Here is a 26,299-nt window from a genome sequence, read left to right as displayed (position 1 = left end):
TATAAGATCTACTGTGCAATCACTGAATTTTTTCAAGTAAAAACTCAGTGCTTGAATGGCCAGCTTATGAGGAATACAAGTATAAAGGGATACTACGTCACAGCATACCCAAGTATATGTGGATAGCCATGTTTTTTCTGAAAAAAATCTCAAGAACTTGCTTTGAATCTCTCATATATCCCGGAGATTTTTTTACAAGTGGTTGCAAAAGTGAATCTACCCATTGGCATAAATGCTCGTTCGCAGACCCTATGCCCAAAACTATCGGGCGCATAGGAGGAATTCCGTCCTTCTTATGAATTTTAGGGACACCATGGATGATGGGCAAAACCGGGTTCTTGACTTCCAGGAACTCTGCCTGCTGAGTAGTCAGAACTCCCAAACCATCCTTAATTACCATAACACTTTTGTCCCTGAAATCATATAAAGGGTTGTGAGTTAATTTCTCATAGACAGTAGTCAGATAATAATTGCATCATACTATCATAATAATCGGTGGAATCCATTACAACTACCACTCCACCCTTATCCGACACTTTTATTATTAAATCTGACATTCTGTAACTCTTTTAATGCTACAAACTGCTCTTTCGAAAAATTCCTTTTTTTTATGATTAAGTTTGGACTCCTTATACAATACAAGCAATTCTTGTTCGACTAGATCTTGAAACCGGTCCATACATTCTGACCTAGTCTGAACAGGGTAGAAGTATGGATTCTTCACCGAGAAACTATGAGATTGATCAATATTGCGTTTTTTTTGTGTATGATTCTGAATCTAAAAGCTGTAAATTAACCACCGCGACTTGTTCTTTAAAGTCCAAACTAGCAAAATAATTTTGTATTTCCTCACTGATTTGAGTTGACGACTGATTCTGGACTTCCTCCAACTGTGGATCATTCAAAAAATGTTTTTGGACTGTCAAATTCCTCATAAATTTGTTAATGTCCAAAATAGTAGAAAATGGATCAGAGTCCTGTTCTGGGACAAAATTTAGCCCCAGTGATAAGACTTGTATTTGCGTCGAGGTAAGATTTTTGGAAGACAGATTCAACACATTAGTGTACTCCACTATTTGTTCAGATTCCTCCTCCTGCGTGCGATGATTCCCAGATCGTGTGCGGTGTTTTCTACCGCCCCGCCTCTTACGTTTTTTGACTGACGAAATTCTCTCTTAGGCTAGTTTCACATTAGCATTTATGGCCGCAGCGTCGTGCTGCGCACGGCTGCCGCTAAGCCCTGCCCCGCCTCCGCCGGTAGCTCCGCCTACGGACGCATGACGCTGCATGCGTCCCCTATCTTTAGCACTGGGGACGCAGGCCGTGCGCAGTATACGTTTGGCGGCGCATGCGTCCTTTTGACGCTGCGCCGAGCGCACCAAATTGCAACCTGTTGCGTTTGGCACTGGTCGGCGCTGCGTCAAAAGGACGCATGCGCCGCCAAACGCATACTGCACACGGCCTGCGTCCCCAGTGCTAAAGATAGGTCCCCTATCTGCGCAGCGTCATGCGTCCGTAGGTGGAGCTAACAGCGGAGGCGCAGCAGGGGGCGGGGCTTAGTGGCGGCCGTGCGCAGCCCGACGCTGCGGCTGTAAACGCTAATGTGAAACTAGTCTTAGATATCACTGTATTGTTCTCATTTACTGAGTTGTCCGAAGCACTCAGATTATTATCTGATGAGTCCGGATCTGAAGATGTAAAATACACATGCGGTTTGGTTGCTTTTTTATATTTTTTCTTATAACGAGCATGGCCAGTTTTTAGGATTGATTTGGGTGTTTTATATAAGTTATCCCAATTGCCCCAATCATAGACCTTATTAGTGGCATAATCATTAAGATCTCTCATAAATTTCCTTTTTTTACGATCCACGATTTCTTCCTCTAAAGCGGTGATGTTTCTATTCATAGACTCTATTGAGGAGTCAAATTGCGCCAAAGATTTAAATTCAGTCATGGAGGAATTTAATGCTTCCATTTCCTGCTGAACTTCTTTAAGCTTCAATTCCTCAAGTTTAATTATTAAGCGCATTAAATTTAGAGAACAATTGCTCAAAATCAAATCCCACTCTTTGCTGAAATCATCTGAAAACATAGTAGTGGGTGTTTTAATTCCATAAATGTGGTTTGTAAGCTATGTAAGCTTTCATATGTAGGATGCACGTCTAGGAAATTGAAAGTTCGCATTAGAGAACATTTGTACGATATCACCAGTACTAAAAATGCAGATAGAGATGTATCCGCGGCATCGCAACATTTCATCACTTATCATGCCAGGAGCACTAGTTCCTTTGAAGTTCAAGGCAGTGAAATAATCTCCCATATCAAGGAGGAGATGCTAGGAGATTACTTCTCACTAGAGAAACTTACTGAATCTACCGTTTGAATACGAGATTTCCACACGGTCTAAACAAACGCAATGATTTAGCGCTTCATTATAATTGAACTATAATGGATATGTCTATTGGTATAAACGGTGTAAGAAATAGTTTATTATTCCTTTGGGATTTTTTATGTTCATTCTCTCGGATTACACAGATGTGTTTGTCGTGTGGTTAAGTTCTCTAACACTAGTGGGCAGTTTTTCCTATATAGAACTTTGTGTTAGAGGAATGGACATGGCTTTTGATAAAGATCGCACAGATCGAAACGCGTAACGCTCACCTCATGTGAAGACCGCCCTACGTGTACTGGCAGACCTATTGGAGGGAAATATTGCTGATTATGAATTTGCTTTTAATCTGGAAGAAATAAAGCAAGAATTGTGTTTTAACGCAGCTGGAGCCATTCATCTATTTTTTTCTTCATGGATCCCACGTCTGTCAGGACGAAGCTCCGAGGTTTCGGCGGTGGTTGCTGGTGAGCTGGCTACATTTTGTATATGTCTTGCAAGACTCACGTAGTCACATGCTCCAGGCTATAACAACAATTCTTGACCAACCAATCCATGAATAACTCCAAGACAAGACAAACTTGGAAAACACACAGTCTATTTATCTCCCCTCGTGATTAATGTGAACAATGTAAGACCATTTTAGAGAATTACACACGTGCATTCGATCTGGAAACCTTTTACGACTTCAATATATAAATAAGAGACCTTCCAGCTGTGACTAAAAGGGAGCACAAGATCTTCTCTGGAACTGTTCAGCAGCCCTAAGTGACAGGTACGACACTCGAGACTACAGATGGACGGATATACAGTGGTCTTCACTAGACAAGAGTAAACAGTGGAATTACTGGTGGGATCACATCATACTTGACTACTTCAAGAAGGAAGGAGGTCTACTTTGCAGCTGTAAAACACTGTCACAGTGCCATGAATGATCAACAGTCTATATGGATTACAAGCCGCATTGATCCAAAACAGAACAAGAAATATCGTGTCTTGGTTAATCACTGCCCTATAGACTTTATAGGTGAGGAGAGCGGTCATAGGTTCTTTATATACCACACACAACGTTTTCCATATAGAAGAGAAAAATTACCTAACGGGCTTTAGAGCCAGAAACATGCAAATCAGACCCCATCCAACCAAGCAATATCAGTCATCAAGCTGTTAAACTAACCAATATTATCTTACATCCCAGCGTACAAGACATCTTCTGCACTGAAAAGTTTACGGATATTGGACACCATGCTGTGGTATGAGCGCGCTAATCGATAAAAAGATTGAGCATCCGCTCGAGGCCATCACAGGCTCCGTGCAGATAAAAGCAGGAAAAAAATAGTGCTGCATCCTAAGCATATTTCCAGTAAAATAATAGACACCAGGGATGGACAAAGAGAGGAGAGGACCCTGTGCAATCCAACAGCTCATCATAATGCACAATTCCGCCTCCTTGCGAAGTGCAAGTGGACCCCTTACTGCTTGGGCCCCTGTGTGACTGCACAGGTTGCACCAACGGTATTGTCCTATCCAGATGGACACAGTGGCGAAAACCTTACTGACCTCAGTATATTCCGCAGCGCTTTACAGTTTGCACACGTTATCATCACTGTCCCCGATGGGGCTCACAATCTAAATTCCCGATCAGTATGTCTTTGGAATGTGGGAGGAAACCGGAGGAAACCCCAGTGTTTGCTTGAACATACAAACTCCTTGCAGATGTTGTCCTTGGTCGGATTCGAACCCAGGACTCCAGCGCTGCAAGCCTGCAGTGCTATCCACTGAGCCACTGTGATATAAAACATTTACTACAGACACTTAGGACCTCAGGTGCACACACCAATTATTGGTTTTATACTATGATTTATATCTGGTATTTCTGGCATTTTTACCCTTTGGATTTGGTGTTTGTCCTTGGCCTGTACTCATGAGACTCGTCCTCAATCCCATTCTGACGTTTGTACCAGTCGAACAAGGTGCGCAGTATGGAGGGTAAGCAGTAGTCGGACAAGGAGCTCATTGAGCTTATTACCTGGCAAGAGAAGAGACCGGCATTAATACAAAATATGTGGACAGTGCAGCATTCACTCCTCGGGGCGGTAACATAACACATGCAGATGGCAGATCAGCTCAGGGGACCCCTCATCTGCAATTACCAAGAAATCTAGTGAGTGGACCAACTCCGACTAACGTTATTCATCAGGTAGATTTCATGTTATTAGCAGTCGTCTTTACAGATCTCTGTGTCACTGACTGACCTCCTAATATCTATGGGGGCGGCAGATCCTTCCCCCTACCACCCAAAAAATTACCCCACCCTATTCTGATGAATGATAAGGAAAACTACTGTCCCACCTCTATGTGGAGGAAAAAAAAAAATGATGCGACTGGTGTATTTATCTTAAAAATCCATGTCAGACTGGCAGGATGATGCGGATATTAACCCCTTAGTGACAGAGCCATTTTGCAGCTTAATGATCAGGCCAATTTTTACAATTCTGACCACTGTCACTTTATGAGGTAATAACTCGGGAACGCTTTAACGGATCCCGGTGATTCTGACATTGCTTTTTCGTGACATATTTTACTTCATGTTAGTGGTAAAATTTCTTCGATATGACTTGTGTTTAGTTATGAAAAAAAAAAAAAGGAAATATGGCGTAAATTTAGAAAATTTAGCAATTTTCAAACTTTAAATTTTTATAAAATTAAAATCAGAGAGATACGGTATGTCACACAAATTTCCTAATAGATCTAATTTCCCACATTTCTCAAAAGTCGAGTCGAACGCAATCGGCCGATTATAGGGAAAAGTCGAAGGTTTGACTGAAACACGAAACCCAATGCAAGTCAATGGGGAAGCAAAGTCGGCAGGGAGTGGAGGACAGGAAACACACCTACATGCCGGACCGCTTTATTAAAGTGCGCAAAATCTCTCCCCCCCCCCCACGGACGCTGCACTTGTCAGACATTGCCCACCGTGTACGTCCTTGAAACTCACGTGCAAGCATTCTGTGAAATCCGACTATGGCGCTCGGGTCGCCGTCCGCATGGCCGACCTCACGCTATGGTCAGGTTTCGCTCGCTGAAAGGCAGCGACATTTGAATCTGACCTACCTGTTTCGCTCAACTCTAGTTATAAGTTGACCAGCAAATTCTCATTTTTACAACAAAATTTACAAAACCATTTATTTTTTTTAGGGACCACATCATATTTAACCCCTTCACCCCCGGAGCTTTTTTTTCGATTTTTCGTTTTTTGCTCCCCTTCTTTCCAGAGCCATAACTTTTTTATTTTCTGTCAATATGGCCATGTGAGGCCTTATTTTTTGCGGGACGAGTTGTAATTTTAAACATCACCATTGGTTTTACCATGTAGTGTACTCGAAAACGAGAAAAAAATTCCAAGTGCGGTGAAATTGCAAGAAAAAGTGCAATCCCAAATTTGTTTCACTGGTTTTTTGCTTGGCTCTTTTGCTAGGTTGACTAGTTGCGAAATCTAACCTGCCATTATGATTCTCCAGGTCATTACGAGTTCATAGACACCAAACATGTCTATGTCCTCTTTTATGTAAGTGGTGAAAAAAAATTCCAACGTTTGCTTAAAAAAAAAAAAAAAAAAAAAAAAATTTGCGCAATTTTCTGAGACCCGTAGTATTTCCAATTTTCGCGATCTGGGGTCGGATAAGGGCTTATTTTTTGCGTTCCGGGCTGACGTTTTTAATGACACCACTTTTGTGCAGATACGTTCTTTTGATCGCCTGTTATTGCATTTTAATGCCATGTCGCGGCGACCAAAAAAACGTAATTCTGGCGTTTTGAATTTTTTTCCCCGCTATGCCATTTAGCGATCAGGTTAATGCTTTTTCTATTGATAGATCGGGCGATTCTGAACGCGGCGATACCCAATAGGTGTATGTGGGATTTTTTTTTATTGTTTTATTTTGATTGGGGCGAAAGGGGGGTGATTTGAACTTTTATTTTTTTTTATTTTTAAACATTTTTTTCTTTTTTTTTTACTTTTGGCATGCTTCAATAGCCTCCATAGGAGGCTTGAAGCATGCAATACTCGATCGGATCTGCTACATATGGGGGATGAGCAGATCGCCCATAAGTAGCAAATTTACTCCTGTGCGTTCAGCCATTGCCTGGAACGATCAACCTCTGGTTGTCCAGGCGACATGATGCCGACCCCCGATCACATGACGGGGGGGGGTCGGAGATGAGCTCATTTCCGGCCCGGTGGGCGGAATTGCTATGTACATGCCCGCTGTCAGCTTTGACAGTGGGATTTAACAATTTAACCCTATTTCTCTCTCCTCTGATGTGCGATCACATTAGAGAGAGAAATTAAATGCAAAATTGTGTCCTTTTTTTGCGGTCGCCATTATAGGGTTAATAACAACGATCACAAAAGCGGGTCGGTAAAAACCGACCCGAATCATGTTCTCTGGGGTCTTGGCTACCCCCGGCAGCCGAGACCCTGGAGAAAATCCGATTCTGGGAGGCGCCATTTACTTTTTCCCACAGAGCCGTTAATTAAAGGCGCTGTGGTTTAAGTACCCTCAGTGGCCACCGTTAAAAGGCGTATCGGCAGTCGTTAAGGGGTTAAATTGAGCATTTTATGAGTCTAGTTATAGAGTGACAGCTGTCATAATAGAAATGCATTCAGCCTCTGTCCGCTCACACAGCTCGATTGTCAGCTGCGACTTGTACTGAGTAGAGAGAGATCTCAGCAGTAGGGAGGAGGGACACTGAGAAGCTGTCAAACAAGGTAGGTGGGCAGAGATTAGAATTATACCGACATTCTGACAAGGATTTTACAGTTAGTACATAAATGTCATCGAGTCTAATATCTATAACGATTTATGCAGTTTTTGTGAAACCCGGTGATGTTTCCTCTTCAATGGGAAAAGCCACACACTGATGTCCCATTATAAGTTGAAAATCAGTCATCAATTTCACAATGCTCAGCTGCTACTTAGGCCGGGGTCACACTTGTGAGAAACTCGCACGAGTCTCGCATGTCAATATCCGGCACTGCCGCCGGCACTCGGACCGGAGCATTCAGCTGCATAGAAAGACATGCCTTAGGCTTAGAGAGAAAGAGGCAAGAGAAAGAGAGGGGCGGAGACGGAAGAGCGAGAGAGACGGAAGAGCGAGAGCGAGAGAGACGGAAGAGCGAGAGCGAGAGAGACGGAAGAGCGAGAGAGACGGAAGAGCGAGAGAGACGGAAGAGCGAGAGAGACGGAAGAGCGAGAGAGACGGAAGAGCGAGAGAGACGGAAGAGCGAGAGAGACGGAAGAGCGAGAGCGACGGAAGAGCGAGAGAGACGGAAGAGCGAGAGCGACGGAAGAGCGAGAGCGACGGAAGAGCGAGAGAGACGGAAGAGCGAGAGAGACGGAAGAGCGAGAGAGACGGAAGAGCGAGAGAGACGGAAGAGCGAGAGCGAGAGAGACGGAAGAGCGAGAGAGACGGAAGAGCGAGAGAGACGGAAGAGCGAGAGAGACGGAAGAGCGAGAGAGACGGAAGAGCGAGAGAGACGGAAGAGCGAGAGAGACGGAAGAGCGAGAGAGACGGAAGAGCGAGAGAGACGGAAGAGCGAGAGAGACGGAAGAGCGAGAGAGACGGAAGAGCGAGAGAGACGGAAGAGCGAGAGAGACGGAAGAGCGAGAGAGAGAGACGGAAGAGCGAGAGAGAGAGACGGAAGAGCGAGAGAGAGAGACGGAAGAGCGAGAGAGACGGAAGAGCGAGAGAGAGAGACGGAAGAGCGAGAGAGAGAGAGACGGAAGAGCGAGAGAGAGAGACGGAAGAGAGAGAGAGAGACGGAAGAGAGAGAGAGAGACGGAAGAGAGAGAGAGAGACGGAAGAGCGAGAGACGGAAGAGCGAGAGAGAGACGGAAGAGCGAGAGAGAGAGACGGAAGAGCGAGAGAGAGAGACGGAAGAGCGAGAGAGAGAGACGGAAGAGCGAGAGAGAGAGACGGAAGAGCGAGAGAGAGAGACGGAAGAGCGAGAGAGAGACGGAAGAGCGAGAGAGACGGAAGAGCGAGAGAGACGGAAGAGCGAGAGAGACGGAAGAGCGAGAGAGACGGAAGAGCGAGAGAGACGGAAGAGCGAGAGAGACGGAAGAGCGAGAGCGAGATGGAAGAGCGAGAGCGAGACGGAAGAGCGAGAGCGAGACGGAAGAGCGAGAGCGAGACGGAAGAGCGAGAGCGAGAGAGAGAGACGGAAGAACGAGAGAGAGAGACGGAAGAGCGAGAGAGAGAGAGACGGAAGAGCGAGAGAGAGAGAGAGACGGAAGAGCGAGAGAGAGAGAGAGACGGAAGAGCGAGAGAGAGAGAGAGAGAGACGAAGAGTGAGAGAGGGAAGAGAGAGCTGGGACCAGACTCTCAGCAAACATTACAAGAACAACAAAATGCAGGGCATAAGAAGGGACAAACAAATTACAGTATGGGATGAGAAGGATCCTGAGACTTTTAATCTCTCCATAAACATTTATAACAATGGAACCCAAAATACAGGAATATCAAAAATTCTGGCACATTAAGAACCAAGTTATAATGAGGCAGAGAGGAAGCACAACCACTCCTGATCACAGCAGGTAGGGTCCCCATCTGTCCCCCAGCTCCATCTACATCACAGCCCCCCATGGATATACTCACACTGCCAGTCCCAACTAAAAAGCGAGTTTAATTCAAAGAGGAATTTTAAAGATGTCAAAGAGCGAAAAATGCAAATGACCAACTGAGGGATGAAATATCAAGGGTGAAAACAGACCTCTGTGAAATACAACAGTCAGTCCAAAGGCTGCAGAAAGAACATTCACACCTCAAAGAAGAAATAATATGACTAAAATCATCAAATCTGCAATAGAAAATGGAGAGAGCCACAAAATACAATCCCCCCTCCAAAACCGATGCCTGACGCATCACAGACCTGCGACGCATTAGCCCTTCTGCAAAGCAAACCAGGGTAACCAACACCCCTGGACCAAACACCAAAAAGAAAAACTCCACCCTCAACACCAGCAATGAAAATGCAGCCCCATCATCACTGCGACCCAGGGAAACCGATACCCAAGTACGCAACGCCACACAGAAAACACATGGCCCAAATAAAACACTAGCAACGGATTTTGTCCTGTTAATAGACTGGAACAGGAAATATTTGGTCACCAAGTGACTGTTCCCGGGGGGGGGGGGGGGGGGGGGGGGGGGGGCAACGTGTCATGAAAATCAGCTGCTCAGCGATCCCACAAAACAGAGGTGATGATCATTAACCCAAACTTCACAGAGCCCACCGCATACTACACACTGGCTCAAACCATATCCACCTCCGAGACCACAAGCAAGACGCCTTCCAAACAGATGGCTACCCACAGCGATCCTCAGAGAGAGCCCACAGAGAGGGCAGAGTACAGGAGTCTGCATGACCCCACAAGGGCAACAAAGCAACAGAGGGCAACAACATGGCGGAAAAAAGGACATTGCTCAACAGATTGTGCAGCAAACTCATGGGACACACCTAAAATATGCCCAAACCCACCACTAGAACCAGTTATATCCTCTGAAAATCTCTCATTACTCTAAAGGCATATCGACAAAATATACAAAATACGACATCCTTAGTTATCAGCAGCTGGAGCATTCAAGGACTGAATGCTTCAGCTTTTGGGTCCAAGACACATGACCCAGACTTCAAACAAAGGCTAAAAAACATCGACATTCAGATCACCGCCCAATATGTCACCATACGTCATAAGATGAGAAGAACGTAAAACCCTCAAATGGACAATTACTACCCAGATTGTGCCCTCCAACATCCTATCCGCATACCCCTGATCCCCTCCCCGTCACACTTATTTTTTCATGCTTTGGCAACACTAATTGTATTTCAGTCCTGCCAATTTTAATTGAATTGAAAGAGAGAAAGGAGAGCGCGCGAGAGAAAGGAGAGCGCGCGAGAGAAAGGAGAGCGCGCGAGAGAAAGGAGAGCGCGCGAGAGAAAGGAGAGCGCGCGAGAGAAAGGAGAGCGCGCGAGAGAAAGGAGAGCGCGCGAGAGAGCGGAGAGCGCGCGAGAGAGCGGAGAGCGCGCGAGAGAGCGGAGAGCGCGAGAGAGAGCGGAGAGCGCGCGAGAGAGCGGAGAGCGCGCGAGAGAGCGGAGAGCGCGCGAGAGAGCGGAGAGCGCGCGAGAGAAAGGAGAGCGCGCGAGAGAAAGGAGAGCGCGCGGGAGAGCGCGCGGGAGAGCGCGAGAGAGAGCGCGAGAGAGAGCGCGAGAGAGAGCGCGAGAGAGCGGAGAGCGCGCGAGAGAGCGGAGAGCGCGCGAGAGAGCGGAGAGCGCGCGAGAGAGCGGAGAGCGCGCGAGAGAGCGGAGAGCGCGCGAGAGAGCGGAGAGCGCGCGAGAGAGCGGAGAGCGCGCGGGAGAGCGGAGAGCGCGCGGGAGAGCGCGCGGGAGAGCGCGAGAGAGCGCGCGAGAGAGCGGAGAGCGCGAGAGAGAGCGGAGAGCGCGCGAGAGAAAGGAGAGCGCGCGAGAGAAAGGAGAGCGCGCGAGAGAAAGGAGAGCGCGAGAGAGAAAGGAGAGCGCGCGAGAGAAAGGAGAGCGCGCGGGAGAGCGCGCGGGAGAGCGCGCGAGAGAGCGGAGAGCGCGCGAGAGAGCGGAGAGCGCGCGAGAGAGCGCGCGAGAGAGCGGAGAGCGCGAGAGAGAAAGGAGAGCGCGCGAGAGCGGAAGAAAAAGGAGAGCGAGAGAAAGGAGAGCGAAAGAGAAAGGAGAGCGAAAGAGAAAGGAGAGCGAAAGAGAAAGGAGAGCGAAAGGAGAGTGAAAGAGAAAGGAGAGCGAAAGAGAGAGAGCGAAAGAAAGGAGAGCGAAAGGAGAGCGAAAGAGAAAGGAGAGCGAAAGAGAAAGGAGAGCGAAAGAGAAAGGAGAGCGAAAGAGAAAGGAGAGCGAAAGAGAAAGGAGAGCGAAAGGAGAGCGAAAGAGAAAGGAGAGCGAAAGAGAAAGGAGAGCGAAAGAGAAAGGAGAGCGAAAGGAGAGTGAAAGAGAAAGGAGAGCGAAAGAGAAAGGAGAGCGAAAGAGAAAGGAGAGCGAAAGAGAAAGGAGAGCGAAAGAGAAAGGAGAGCGAAAGAGAAAGGAGAGCGAAAGAGAAAGGAGAGCGAAAGGAGAGCGAAAGAGAAAGGAGAGCGAAAGGAGAGCGAGAGAGAAAGGAGAGCGAAAGGAGAGCGAAAGGAGAGAGAAAGGAGAGCGAAAGAAAGGAGAGCGAAAGAGAAAGGAGAGCGAAAGAGAAAGGAGAGCGAGAGAGAAAGGAGAGAGAAAGGAGAGAGAAAGGAGAGAGAAAGGAGAGCGAAAGGAGAGCGAAAGGAGAGCGAAAGGAGAGCGAAAGAAAGGAGAGCGAAAGGAGAGTGAAAGAAAGGAGAGCGAAAGGAGAGTGAAAGAAAGGAGAGCGAAAGGAGAGCGAAAGGAGAGCGAAAGGAGAGCGAAAGGAGAGCGAAAGGAGAGCGAAAGGAGAGCGAAAGAGAAAGGAGAGCGAGAGAGAAAGGAGAGCGAGAGAGAAAGGAGAGCGAGAGAGAAAGGAGAGCGAGAGAGAAAGGAGAGCGAGAGAGAAAGGAGAGAGAAAGGAGAGAGAAAGGAGAGAGAAAGGAGAGAGAAAGGAGAGCGAAAGGAGAGCGAAAGGAGAGCGAAAGGAGAGCGAAAGAGAAAGGAGAGCGAAAGAGAAAGGAGAGCGAAAGAGAAAGGAGAGCGAAAGAAGGAAAGAAAGAAAGAAAGAAAGAAAGAAAGAAAGAAAGAAAACTGTATGATTGGATTTCTTTTTCTCTTAATAACAAAAGACCTTCATTTATAAACTGCATGTTATGATTACTTGTGTTATCTTTGTCTAATAGTTACATTTGTTTGGTGATCTGAAAATCAGGAAGGGGAAAAACACTTTCACATAACTGTATTATCATTTTTTTTCTCAATCTACATGGAGTTGCAGGAACAGTGTATCTGTATAATCATGGTAGTAAGGACAGAGCAAAATCCCAGCCCACTAGGTATCCAACACATATATACGCACACGTAATATTCTTTTCCTATAACAGATATAAAGGGAGAATAGAGTCTCTATATCATTTATATACAGATGCACTGAAATCCCTCTTGGCAGGAGGCAGTCGGAGTGCAGGATGCCTTATAACAGCAGACTGCTGACTGTCATGGTGTAACCTACATCCCACAGCCAGAAACAAAAGTTACAATTCTTAATTATTTCATTCACACTATACCAGCTGATGACAGGGAGAGCGAGCAGGGTCTGTGTGCTATATACAAGCGATGCTATGAGCGCGGGATAAAGGTCAGCATACATACAAGTAAATTATCCTATATGCACACATGCATCTCCTTCTCTTTCATGTTCCTGCAGGAAGGAAGGGTGGGATTTCAATGGAAACCTGACTCTTCTGGAACAGGAAGGGAGGGGAGTCTCGCCAGCAAGCCGGTTGCTCAACCCATTCATTTATTGGAAGTAAACCCAATGAGGAGAAGAATCTGGGCTCTGTGCTGGAGGTGGAAGGGAGGGCACTCCTGTATAAATATGCCCTTGTTGCACTAAATGATCATATTCTTCCATCATAAATGAACTGCTTAAAACTTTGCTATATCTGATCCAAGCAAAAAAAAAAATGATTTTTTTAACTTCTCCTTCATAACCATGAAATTCTATTTAATGTTTCATTTGGCACCATGTATCCTTTACTGCAACAGCGCGACATTTTTTGCTTTAACTGTTTGGGGTCTGAAATATTTCACTTTCATTATGTAGCCTTTAAAGAATGTTTGTCCCTTTTGGAATGCCCTATGGTGACATTTCGAGAACTCACTGGTTATAGCTCTTGGTGATATCAGCAGACCACGTGGGTCAGGGTCAGATCAAGGTTAGAGGAAGCTCCAGGGCCAAAAAGAATTAGTGAGAAGTCCAACCTAATTTGGTCCTTTATATCAACCAGGAGATAAGCAGAGGCAGAAAGGTCTGGTGGCTGCTTATAACCCTCCGGCAACAGCAATAAATGTGCTACTCAGGGAATCAGAGGTCCAAACTAGAAAATGGAACTTTGACTTTTTGTAATCAATTTTTGATGATCTCCAACAGGGGAAAAAAACTGGAAAGGGCTCAGCGTGGTTTACCAAAAAACAAAAAACTTCCAGATCCACTGCCGCTCCCTTTACGATGCTGCCTGGGTCCTTGATGGTCTCTACTTTCTGGTCCTATCTTGACATGTAGGAAATGCTGGAAAAACGTCACTTGGTGAACCACTGACTGCAACTGGGTCTCGCCACAGCCATTGATTGGTGTTGAAATGGGACCATAACAAAATTTACGTACCCAGGCAGTGTTGGAATGGGAGCGGCGCTGGACAACATCTTTATGGCTTTATTCCCATGATGAGTTTTTGGTGAATATTTTACGCTGCATAATTTTGAGAAAAATGCAAGCAACCCATTTTACTTAAAGGGTGTAGACATGGTGCAAAAAATGTGCATCATCAAAAATTCACCAAACGTTCATCACAGGCACAGACATAGGCTTTTATATTGTTGGAAATTTTTTTTTAGAACTTCACATCTAGCAGCTGGGAGGTGATGTTTTCTAGGTGGTGGTATCTAGGTATCTGTTACTCTTGCCATCTTAATATATTAGCTGGCTGGGGGTGGAAGATGGTTGAAACATTGCAGAATACAGAGACGTACATCATCACCTGTCGACAGTTTTCTGGAAAGCGGGACAAAAAAATTCCAAAAATTGGGGGGAAAAAAAAGAAGAATGAAAAAAAGTGAGAATTACTGTATATCCAAAACAGAAATTGTATCAAGCAAATGAGCCTTGCAAAGATCTTGTAGAGGACAACGATGGGTACACGGGGCAGTTAAAGGGAATCTGTCACCTATTTTTAGCCCTATGAGCTGCGGCCACCGCCATGAGGGGCTTATCTACAGCATTCTGTAATGCTGTAGATAAGCCCCGATGTAACCTGAAGAAAAAAAAAACGAGTTAGATTTTACTCACCAGGTGGCGCGGTCCGATCCGATGGGTGTCGCGGTCCAGCATCTCCCATCTTCTAGCGATGACATCCTCATTCTTACTCCTGTCGTGGCTCCTGCGCAGGCATACTTTATCTGCCCTGTTGAGGGCAGAGTAAAGTACTGCAGCGCGCAGGCGCCGGGAAAGGTCAGAGAGATCCGGCGCCTGTGCACTGCAGTACTCTGCTCTGCCCTCAATAGGACAGATAAAGTATGCCTGCGCAGGAGCCGTGGAAGAAGTAAGATGCCATTGCTAGAAGATGGGAGGTGCCGGACCACGACACCCATCGGACCGGACCACCGAATGAGTATAATATAACTCTTTTTTCTTATCTTTCAGGTTACATCAGGAGCTTATCTACAGCATTACAGAATGATGTTGATAAGCCCCTGATGGCGGTGGCTGCAGGTCATAGGGATAAACATAAGTGAGATTCCCTTTAAATAAGATATGGAGCATAAGGGCGTATGGAGTACAGTTATAAGGACGAGGCTCAGACTGGCCGACTGGAGAATAGGTGTATTATCTGGTGGGCCCCTGCATAGACGTGGAGTCTTGATTCACTATGTACAGACAAAGGAAGAATCTCATCAAGCTACACAGTTTATTAATCTATAAAAGCATAGGTAAGTTTGTGAAAGAGGGCAATCTAACATTTGCATATAGTAGAATAGTGGGCCCCAGTCGGACACGGTATGGACCCTTAGGACCTCCACACTGTTAAAGGTCTGTGCATTAATCCAGAGGTCATGAATATGGTATTTGGCTGGAATACCACTTGGACCTCATCCAAACTTAAATGCCTATAAAAACTTTTGAACTGCTATGTCCTCCAGCCCGTTACACAAGAGCCAAAGACTAGAATAAAAAATGGCTGAAACATTACAAAAAAAAAAAAAAAAAAAAAAAAGCAAACAATTCTCATGGAATTTACTTTGTTTGTGTTTGGCAGAAAGAAAAAAAAAAACTATTTCCAGTTAGAATTCAATGTGAAAGGAGCAGAGAAAAAAAAAAAGTTTGTCTCCAAGGAATAGCGTATTGTTTAGATAACCAGCTCTTCCTTTCCTTACCTCGTTAAGTCCTGTTCACATTGACATTAGTAACGTTGCTTAAAATAGGCTGCCAAATGTCTTCATCACAGCCTTTCCTTAAGTAGAAGTTGTACAAGCGTCTGGCTAAGCCTCGGGCTGTTCGCACCGGCTACTTTAGCTTTCCGGGCTGGGGCCGTTATTATCTACCCGGTGTTCCCGCCACGTATCAGATGAAAGAATGACGTCACCGGCGATGAAGCAGCCCTGTGTACATCTTCCTTTTCCTTTCTTCTAGGTGACTTCAATCCACCCAGAAAGTACCTTTGTACAAAGCTGCTTATAGTTATAAGGACATGATGTAATAAAACCCAGGGTGGGTCACATGGAACTAAATCACACGGCTAAAAATACCGACTGGAGAGGCGAATAAGCTAAATATCGACGCACAGGGAGCAGAGGGCAAAAGGTGGGAAGCAATTTATGTGAATTGCTATAAAACCATTTCCTTTTCCCATCGTCGTTTAGAAAATGATCTTTCCAATTATGTGACTAATTAGAACCTTCTCTGGTATCAGAACATACTTTACTATAATTTACTGAATAGACAATTATTATTATTTTAAAAATTCCTGCTGCTCCTATTTTTATGACATTGGGTGTTCTCCGTTCTTCGCCATGACATTTACTGTCTGCCAGTTCTATACTGGAAAAAAAAAAGAAAAAAAACATTAAAAACTAGACTGACAATTTCTGATGGATCCAATTGCTTTATTAGATTTGCAATGTTTTTGGCGTAAAAAAAAATCCCGGAACCCCTGAAGACCTGGCAAAAACACAAGTTGTACTGTAAATATTCTTTAAAAAAAAAAGTTCAGGGTGTGATCATCTTCCTTGGGTTTGGATCCTATTTTAGGAGGCTTTTGCTTCTGCAGTTACAGTGATTTTAACAACCGGAATAGTACGGCGTACACCGCTAATTTTTGGATAAAAAAAAATAGGCTCCCAATCGACCTATTTGTTAGTCAATACGGTCCGACAGATACCCATAACAAGTGCGGATTAAGGATATGACAAGTTGATCAAGCGCATCCCCGATTTACACCATGCCTTTTAGGCCTGGTTAAGCAATCTGATCAATCGACAAACGAGCCTTTTGCTAATTTGTCTGCTAATCGTTGCTATGTAACTTCGGGAAATAATCAGGAATGAACATTTTTAAGAACACTTGTTTGTCCAACTATTGACCAATGAGGAAGGTGTTAAACAATGGACCCCTCTCATGTCTACATACCTCATTGAGAGACAATTTAAAAGGGTTAATATAAGTTTTAAATATTTTCACCCATCTATAGGAAAAGTGATAACTTGCTCATCGGTGAGGGACCGACTGCAGAGACCCCTACTCATCCCAAGAAAGGGTGCAGAAATGCTCCATTTGAATGAAGCGGTGCCAGAAAGTAACAACACCGCTCCATCCATTCTCCATCGGACGGTCAGAAAAAGTACATTTTTCTGCTTTTTATGCCAGTCCCATGGAGAATTAATGAGAAGTAGTGCACATGTTCGTCCACTGCTCCACCAAGATGGGGCATTTCAGGGCCCCACTATTGGAATCGGTGGGGATCCAAGCAGTGTCCCCACCAATCAGTAAGTGATCAGTATCATATAGGTAAGTGACAACTTCTAAAGATGGGAATAACCATTATTTCATATATTAAAGAAGCAGCATTAGCCAGCGACAGTTACTCAGGAGGCTGAGTTACAAGTGACACTACTGTCACTCTGTAATATTTTCGAAATTAAAAAATTGATACCCGGTCACACAGGCTTTATGTTGTATGGACTGAGGCTGCCGTAGCCATGTGTGCCTCCAGCACCACTATACACGAGTGCTGAAGACTCAATGAAAGTAAATTGCAGAAACAGTGGGAAATGTGTGGGAGGAATCTATTTCTGGTGGATACGTGCCCCTGTAGATTTGGTATTTTCAGCCCTAGAAAGTCGCTCAATCTGCAACAACCAGGCTATAAAAGTAGCATAACATTTATGGAACAAATGTAACATTACAAAAAAAAAAAAAAAAATCTATGTAATCACTAAAAACATAAATTTCAGAACGAAGAACTTGTGTCTATAAAGTCTCCACTGACCACAAGTCCGTAGTCTGGGAGGAGCTGAATGGAGTAGCAGGTCGCGCATTCTCCCTGCCTTAATATTTAAAGTCAACGGACCACATTCAGTATTTGGTCAGTATTTCATATCAGTATTGGTAAGCCAAGATCAGGAGCGGAACAATCAGAGGAAAAGTATAATAGAAACACATCACCACTTCTGGATTTATCACCCACTCCTGGTTTTGGATAACAAATACTGATGTAAAATACTGACCAAACACTGAACGTGGCGTAATGATCGCCGATAACAGCGCTAGTCTATCTTTGAGTACTTTAAGTGTCGTACACTTGAACAGAACGGCAGCGGACATGTGTGACCTGCTACTCCACTTCCATGTTAGTGACAGCGGGATTTAACAGGTTAACAGCTGTGGCAGAGCACCACTCCACCTGTGGCTGTCAAAGGCACTTGACAGGCTACTTAATTCAGCCATCAAGTTCAGGGAAAGATGCAGCGTGCAAATCCACATCAAAGGCAGGGACATGACCCTTGACAGATATACGTCAAAGGTCGGGAAGGGCTGTTTTTGTATTTTACAGCTGGAGTGCTGCTTTAAAGGGAACCTGTCACTAAGTTTGACTGATACGAGTTACGGCTGGTGCCTTTCAGGGCTTATCTACAGCATTCTATAATGTTGTAGATAAGCCCCTGATCCGACCTTTAAGAGAAGAAAAATAATTTATTATACTCACCTGCTGGGCGGTCCGGTCTGATGGGTGTCGCTCTTCTTGGTCCGGAACCTCCAATCTGCTTGCAATGCCACCCTCCTGCTTGCTTCATGTGCATGACGCATCCCTGCGTCATCCACACAGGCTCCACGGCATCATGCTCCTGCGCTGGCGTACTGATCTGTCCTGTTGAGGGCAGAGCAAAGTACTGCAGTGCGCAGGCGCCGGGAAAGGTCAGAGAGGCCCAGCGCCTGCGCACTGAAGTACTTTACTTTGACCTCAACAGGACAGATCAGTACACCTGCGCAGGAGCGCGATTCCGGGGAGCTATATAGCAAGCAGGAGAGCGGCATCGCAAGAAGATGGAGGCGCCGGACCCGGACCTGCGACACCTACTGGACCGAACCGCCCTGAAGATGAGTATAATAAAAGTTATTTTTCTTCTCTTGCAGGTCGGATCGGGGGCTTATCTATGGCATTATAGAATGCTGTAGATAAGCCCTGAAAGGCGGTGGATGTAACTCGTATCGGCCAAACCTGGTGACAGGTTCCTTTTAAATCTAAGATCCCTGCACTTAGTCTGATACTCACCTGCCGCCATCTTCCCCTTTTATCGCCACCGCTCCCGTCAGTCTCTGGCAGTCTGAGACCTGCTGGATCACTCCAGTGCTTCATGGAGCGAGCAGGAGGTCACGCAAGTCTATGAGAGGTTTATTCTGGCCTTGTTCTGGCTCTCAGACTTGCATTGACGGCTTGTGACGTAGCTTCCAATTTCTGGCCAGGTAGAAGCTGGTGCCACAAGACCAGAACGGTGCCAAAAAAAAGTTGAAGACAATGGAGGACGAGTATAAGACGATGAGTATAGAGGCCTCCCAAATGACCCCTGGGGATGTCCAATTCTTTGATTCTCATGGGAGAAAGGGAACTGGGTAGCGTGAAAAATATCACTAGAAAACGTGAGTGTTAGCAGTTAGTCTGAATAAAAAAAGTGCATTCCAGGCAACATGGTCCCTATAAAAATAGCACCTTTAGGCCACGTTCACATGAACAGCATTTGTTCAGTTTTTTACTGCAGTATTGGTAAGCCAAAACCAGGAGGGGAACAATGAGAGGAAAACTATAATAGAAACACGTCACCACGTTTGGATTTATCACCCACTCCTGGTTTTGGCTTACAAATACTGATGTAAAATACTGACCGTGTGAACGTGGCCTAAGTGTTCTAACCTGCCTCCATCCTGCAGAAATTGAAGGTTAATCAAATATGCCAATTCATGTGCTGGGAGGAACCCTGGTGTGACCAAGAGGCTTGATGTGCCATTCTGCGCTCTGGTTTTGCCTGCCCTGCCTCACTCCCTCTTGATTGACAGTGCTGGCTTTAAAAAAAACAAAAAAAAAAAAAACAGCAAAAACACAATTCAGAAAACATTTTTTCTGTAATGCGTTTTTATTGCCATATTCCAATAAAATAATTAAAAGAAAAAAAAACAAAAAAAAAAAAAAAAAAACATACTATGAAGTGCAGAAACAGAAAACAAAAATATTCTCCCAGAATAAGCAAGGTCTGCATTCCTTCCAAACATGAAACATCAGAGAATAATGGATGTAACGTTTTGGGGACATGCCCCTTCTTCAGGCGGCAATGACAGCACTGGCTGACCTGTAGTGAGTACAGTCTGTAGAGAAAGCTCAGGCAAGCCAGCGCTGTCAATCACCAGCGAGATAAGCAGGCCATGAAAAACCAGTGGGTAGAAAGGTGCACTGAGCCTCTTGGCCACACCCAGGGTGCACCAAGCACCCTAATTAGCTTATATGAATAACCTAAGTTTCTGCAGCAAACTGGAGGCAGCGATTAAAATACTGAAGGGGCAATTGTTTATAAGAGCTACATCCTCTACAAGGCTGGGTGCCTAGTTTATGCTGACATTTTGAACAGACGTTCTTGGTGGGGTCCAGGTAATTTATCCATGGTCAGAACTATGACTAAGTGCGTTACATAAATGTTATTTGTGTGTGATAAAATCACTAATTCAGTGAGGCTTCTTAATTTCCTAGACAAACAGCTCTGTGCAAAAAAAAAAAAGAAAAGAAAGGCTTCCTTCAATAAGCAGCGGCATTATTATAGTTGGCTCTGTGATTCTGATTACTTCATAGTCGCCGTATCTGAAAGTCACCAGACTGGAGACGTGTCCTGTACTAGAACAGCAATGAGGGAGGACGGGGGGAACATACTTAACGGATTTGGGAGAACAAATAACTTCTTTCATTATAGCTGAGCTAAAACTACAGCAAAGTGCCAAAAATGACATCAAATTTGAGTATATGTTCAATGGCTAATGTGGATTTTACAAGCTACTATGTCCCAATAAAATCTTTATTTTGGTCTCCACCACCAGATACTTCATCATGGCCAGGATCACACACTACGTCTTATGATGATTTTTTTTGGGGAAGCTAAAATACTGTATAGAGCATATATAAAAACAAATTAGGTAATCATTTCTTTTATTCTTCATGCTAGGATACACCCCTGGCTTTGACTTCTCTGCTGCAAATCCTTGTTAAATCGAGTCTACACCGACAGAGTTAGTAAGGACCTCATGACCTCTAAAGGGATAATTTCAAGTTATTAAATTGCTTTAATTAGTTAGCATGAAAATAAGCAATTTTGCAACTGATTTGCTTTTTATCTGCTTTAATTCTGCAATAAAAGCTTTTATCTTTCATACAGGAAAGCTAGTTTCCATGGCCACTAGTGCTTGCCCAGACCCTGGATGAGTGTGTAACATTCCAGGAAAGGAGTTAATTTCTAACATACTGGCCAGCCTAATCCAATTAGCTGCTCACCTCCCTAAAGGCCCCGTTACACATAACGATGTCCCAGCGATCCCACCAACGATCTGACATGATGGGATCGCTGGGACATCGTTAGACAGCCCCTCCAGCGATCAGGACCAGCGAGCAAGCTGGTATACAACGTAAACATCAGGTTTCTAAAGGCCCCGTCTCACTAAGCAATCTCGGTAGCGAGATCGCTGCTGAGTCATAACTTTTGTGACGTAACAGCGATCTCACCAGCGAGATCGCTGTGTGTGACAGCGATCAGCGAGCGGCCCCCCTGCCGGTATCGCTGATCGCTGCAAGAAACCTCTGGACATTTCTTTGGTCGCTGGTCTCCCGCTGGCCAGCACGCATCGCTGTGTGTGACAGCGGGAGACCAGCGATCAGGTGTAAAAAATAATAAAAAAAAATAAAAAATATAGTTATTCTCACCTTCCGACGTCCCGTTCAGTCATCCCGCCTCTCTCCACGCTCCGGTCCCAGTGATCCTTTGCACGAATGACCGCGAGACTTTGTTATCCCGCGAGACCGTGACATCTCGCGGTCATTCATGCAAAGGATCACTGGGACCGGAGCGTGGAGAGAGGCAGGATGGCTGAACGGGACGTCGGAAGGTGAGAATAACTATATTTTTTATTTTGATTCTATTTTTTACAGGATGGCCAGCGATGCCGGGCGCTCGGCATCGCTGTGCTGATCGCTGGTGAAGCTGTCTGTGTGACAGCTCACCAGCGATCACATAGCGACTTACTAGCGATCCTGACACCTTGATATCGGTGTCGGGATCGCTGGTAAGTCGCTTAGTGAGACGGGGCCTTAAGAGCTGCGCGGCTCTTAGAAACCTGATGTTTACGTTGGATACCAGCGTGCAGAGTCGCTGATCGCTGGCTCTCGCTGCCACACGCAGCGATGCGCGCTGGCCAGCGGGAGACCAGCGATGAAAAAACGGCCCAGGACGATCCAGCACAATCAGTGATAACCGGCAGGGGGGCTGGTCGCTGCTGGATGTCACACACAGCGATATCACTGGAGAGATCGCTGATGTGTCACAAAATCAGCGATATCGCTGTGTGTAACGGGGCCTTAACTCTCAGCTCCTGACAAGCTGCTGTTATAAATATTTCAAAATCACCAGCCTCGGCTGCTTTCGGAACAATGAGCTGCTTTCACATCAGCCTACAAGAGCAAAGGGAAAACTGCCGGCAAAGCCATCTCGGGAAAACGACCACTGCCATTTTACTGAAGCGGTGCGGGTTGGGAAAACTCAGAGGCTGCACTAGTGTCTAAATGATGCTGTGTGCACATACCCTTAAGGGTAAAACAAATAAAAAATTTGAACCAAATGCAAACTCAGCATTTCATTACCTATATGTATGTAGATATATATCAATGAACATGATATTTATTTGTATGCACACACAGAAACAGATCATGTGTATACAGTACATTCATACACATGTCGAAAGTAATGACACACTTGAAACTGTTCCAGTATGTTTCTCCTATAAAATTATTGCAATTACACATGTTTATTTCCTTTGTGTGTACTGGAACAAAACAAAACAAAAAAAAAAACAGAAAAAAAAGACAAATTGGACATAATTTCACACAAAACCTCCAAAACGGGCAGGACAAAATGACTGGCACCTTTCCAAAATTGTAGGTAACTAACTTTGCCTCAAGCATGTCGTGCTTGTTCATACTCCCCTGTGGGCAAGTAACAGGTGTGAGCAATATGAAAACCATAGCTGAAACCAGATAAATAGGGGAGAAATTGACTCAGTCTTTGACATGTGTGCCTGTGTGTGCCACACTAAGCATGGAGATCAGAAAGAAGAGAACTGTCTGAGGATTTAAGAACTAAAATTGGTGAATAATATCAACAATCTCAAGGTTACAAATCAATCTCCAGTGATTTTGATGTTCCTTTGTCCACAGTGCACAACATAACCAAGAAGTTTACAACCCATGGCACTGTATCTAATCTCCCTGGACGTGGATGGCAGAGAAAAATTGATGAAAAAAAATTAGGAAGGTTGCATTGCAGGATAGTCCGGATGGTGGATAAGCAGCCCCAATCAAGTTCCAAAGAAATTAAGACTGTCCTGCAGGCTCAGGGTGCATCATTGTCAGTGCAAACTATCCATCAACATTTGAATTAAATGAAACACTAAGGCAGGCAACCCAGGAGGACTGCACTGCTGACACAGAGACATAAAAAAGCTAGACAACAGCTTGCCAAAATGTACGTGAGTAAGCCAAAATCCTTTTGGGAAAGCATCTTGTGAACAGATGAGACTACGATAGAGCTTTTTGGTAAAGGACTTCATTGTGTTTGTCAAAAACGAATTAAGGCCTATAAAAAAGAAAACAGTACCTACAGTCAAATGTGGTGGAGGTTCAAAGATGTTTTGGGGTTGTTTTGCTGCCTCTGGCTCTGGGTACATTGACTGTGTGCAAGGCATCATGAAATCTGAAGATTACCAATGGATTTTGGGTCGCAATATAGTGCCCAGTGTCAGAAAGCTGGGTTAGTGTCCCAGGTAATGGGTCTTCCAGTAGGACACTGACCACACATATACTTCAAGAAGTACCCAGAAATGAATGGAAACAAAGCACTTCTGAAGTGGCCAGCAATGAATCCGGATCTTAATCCCATTGAACACATGTGGATAGATCTTAAAACTGCTGTTGGGAGAAGGCACCCCTCAAATATGAGACGTGGAGCAGTTTGCAAAAGAAGAATGGTTTAAAATTCCAGTTGACAGGTATAAGAAGCTTGCTGATGATTATAGGAAGAGACTGAATGCAGTTATTTATTCCAAAGGGCGTGCAACCAAATATTAAGTTGAGGGTGCCAACAATTTCATCTCGCCCATTTTGGGTGTTTTGTATGAAATTATCATTGTTCAACTTGCTTTTTTTCTGGTTTTTTTTTTTGTGTTGTTCCAATACAAATGAAGGAAATAAATGTGTATAACAAAACAAGTTTAATGGCAATAATTTGCTAAGAGCAATACTTAATTTTCCGCCACTATTTCAAATATGCCATCACTTTTGGCCATGAGTGTATATATCTCACACTCCGCATAGAGACAGAAATTTTACTCTTTTGTGATTCGTCATAGAAAAATTTGTTCGTCATGTCACTTACTTGGTCAAACAGGGCGTCCTCTCCTCTTTGGAGTGATTTTGTTAATGGTTTTTCCTATAAAAACAGAATATAAAAAAAAAAAAAATGTTCAACTTAACAAATTGTTAAACATTTATAAAAAGTACACCAGTAAATATTATTACGGTAAGTACACCCCCCAAAAAAACTCAAATTTTATATCTGACTGTACTAAAGGATCATTTATTTACGTTAAATATACATAAGTGCCACAAGTCATGATCAATAACCACCCCTTCCAAAAAAAATATGTACTTTTAAATGCCTTTTTGGGGGTTAGGCGACAACATAAACACTACCTTAGAAGAGCGCGCAAGACAGATGAAGCCTCTGAAAGCATTTGTAACCGGCCGGGGAGCCAAATCCAAAGTTTTAGCAGAAATGCTTTAAAGTAAAACCTAGGGCTCATTCAGTAGAGCTTCTTTTATCCTTTGCGTCCAAAGTACTTCAGACTGCAGATGAATAAATTGTAGATCGCGATCATGGGCATTTTTATACGCAGACCGATGATACAAGCAAATAGATGGCAGCTTCTCCACCGATCAGCAATGCAGTCAAAACACGTGGATTTGTACATGGAGCCAACCATCTCGACAATTTGTGGACATGACTGGCCATCTGTAGTGAGGGACCCTTTCTGTTTCTCTTGCTCCCCATGGCTCAGGCAGGACAAAGCTTCTACTAGGATCATAGAATGGTAGAGTTGGAAGGGACCTCCAGGGTCGTCGTGTCCAACCCCCTGCTCAATGCGGGATTCACTAAACCATCCCAGACAGATGTCTGTCCAGCCTCTGTTTGAAGACTTCTATTGAAGGACAACTCACCTCATCTCGTGGCAGCCTGTTCGATTCATTGATCACCCTGTCAAAAAGATTTTTCTAATATGTAATCTAATAGGTTCCTTCTACGAGGCTTGTTTCACTTAGTAAATCCAACGATCCTATGCCGTTCGTGCTTGCTTCAAATGATTACAGATGGCCACTTACAGAGCTGAAAACAGCTTTTTGGTCCTGACGTAAGATATCGAACCACCACCAATCTGATACAGATGGACGTCACAGTCTCCGTTTACAGACAGCTGCCACAAAAGCTGAAAAACACTCGTATGGTCGGAGAACCGGATGACTGCCCACCACCGATTGGATACTGATGACCTTTCCAAAAGGATTGGTCATCAATATCACGAGCTCACATAATGAGAAGGACAGACAGGAGTAAATTTGACGGCTAACCTACGTTTTGGAGGCAACCTCATCATCTGAGCATGAAATGATGGAGATCTCTTCTAAACTGCCAGATGTAGGAACTACTATAAATTATACTCAACACAAATAAAACATAAAAGACAAAAAAAAAAAAATCAACATAAATACAAAATCAAAGAATTTAGCTAAAATGCTTGTCAGGTCTACAGAAATGGAATAAAGGACAGCTGCATTGATATCACCAGGGCTGGTGGGCTACCAAGCATTTTTCAAGCTCTCAAGGACGGTTCACTGGAGAAATGCCAAAGTAGATAAACCATTTCGGCTTCTGGTGGATAACAGAGACTCGTAGCAAAACAAAATGTGTTCAGCTGCAATTAAGACTTGGGAACATATGAGGATTTACAACTAATGAAGCTTTCATTGACTTCTAAACCTCCAGCACCTTATGATTTCTACAAAATCATGGCGAAAACATACACAACAGCACGTACAGTGCCTTGCAAAAGTATTCCACTCCCTAAAAGTCTACAGATTTCTCTTGATTTTTTTTTTTAAAGATTGTTACACGTTCTCTTGTAAAATCCCGAAAAACAAAAGTATTTTCGGCAATATTATTGATCCTGACCATAGATTTTTTGTTTTCTTACCTTCAACACTGAGGAGTTGTAAGAAAGTGTGGGTCATATCAATACCAAAATTCAGTTTTATAAAATTATATCTAAATGAAAAACAATAAAAATATACAAACATAAAAGAGAGC

The 26,299-nt window shown here is 44.4% G+C and overlaps 1 protein-coding gene across 6 annotated transcripts in view; it reads right to left on the bottom strand.

The window, feature by feature from the left end:
- Positions 1 to 26,299, bottom strand: part of FRY (FRY microtubule binding protein) — a 546,108-nt gene that overhangs the window by 188,651 nt on the left and 331,158 nt on the right. For all 6 annotated transcript variants that reach the window (XM_073583182.1, XM_073583178.1, XM_073583180.1 and 3 more), the window contains 2 exons: positions 24,314 to 24,367; positions 4,281 to 4,420 (listed from right to left, as the gene is read on the bottom strand). In XM_073583182.1, coding sequence (XP_073439283.1) covers positions 4,281 to 4,420; positions 24,314 to 24,367 — 194 coding nt within the window. The remainder of the gene's footprint in view (positions 1 to 4,280; positions 4,421 to 24,313; positions 24,368 to 26,299) is intronic.

This window comes from Dendrobates tinctorius, unplaced genomic scaffold (genome assembly GCF_039654945.1).
Source record: "Dendrobates tinctorius isolate UK_male_01 unplaced genomic scaffold, ASM3965494v1 ptg000075l, whole genome shotgun sequence".
Lineage (NCBI taxonomy): Eukaryota > Metazoa > Chordata > Amphibia > Anura > Dendrobatidae > Dendrobates > Dendrobates tinctorius.
This window is presented reverse-complemented; position numbering and strand designations above follow the sequence as displayed.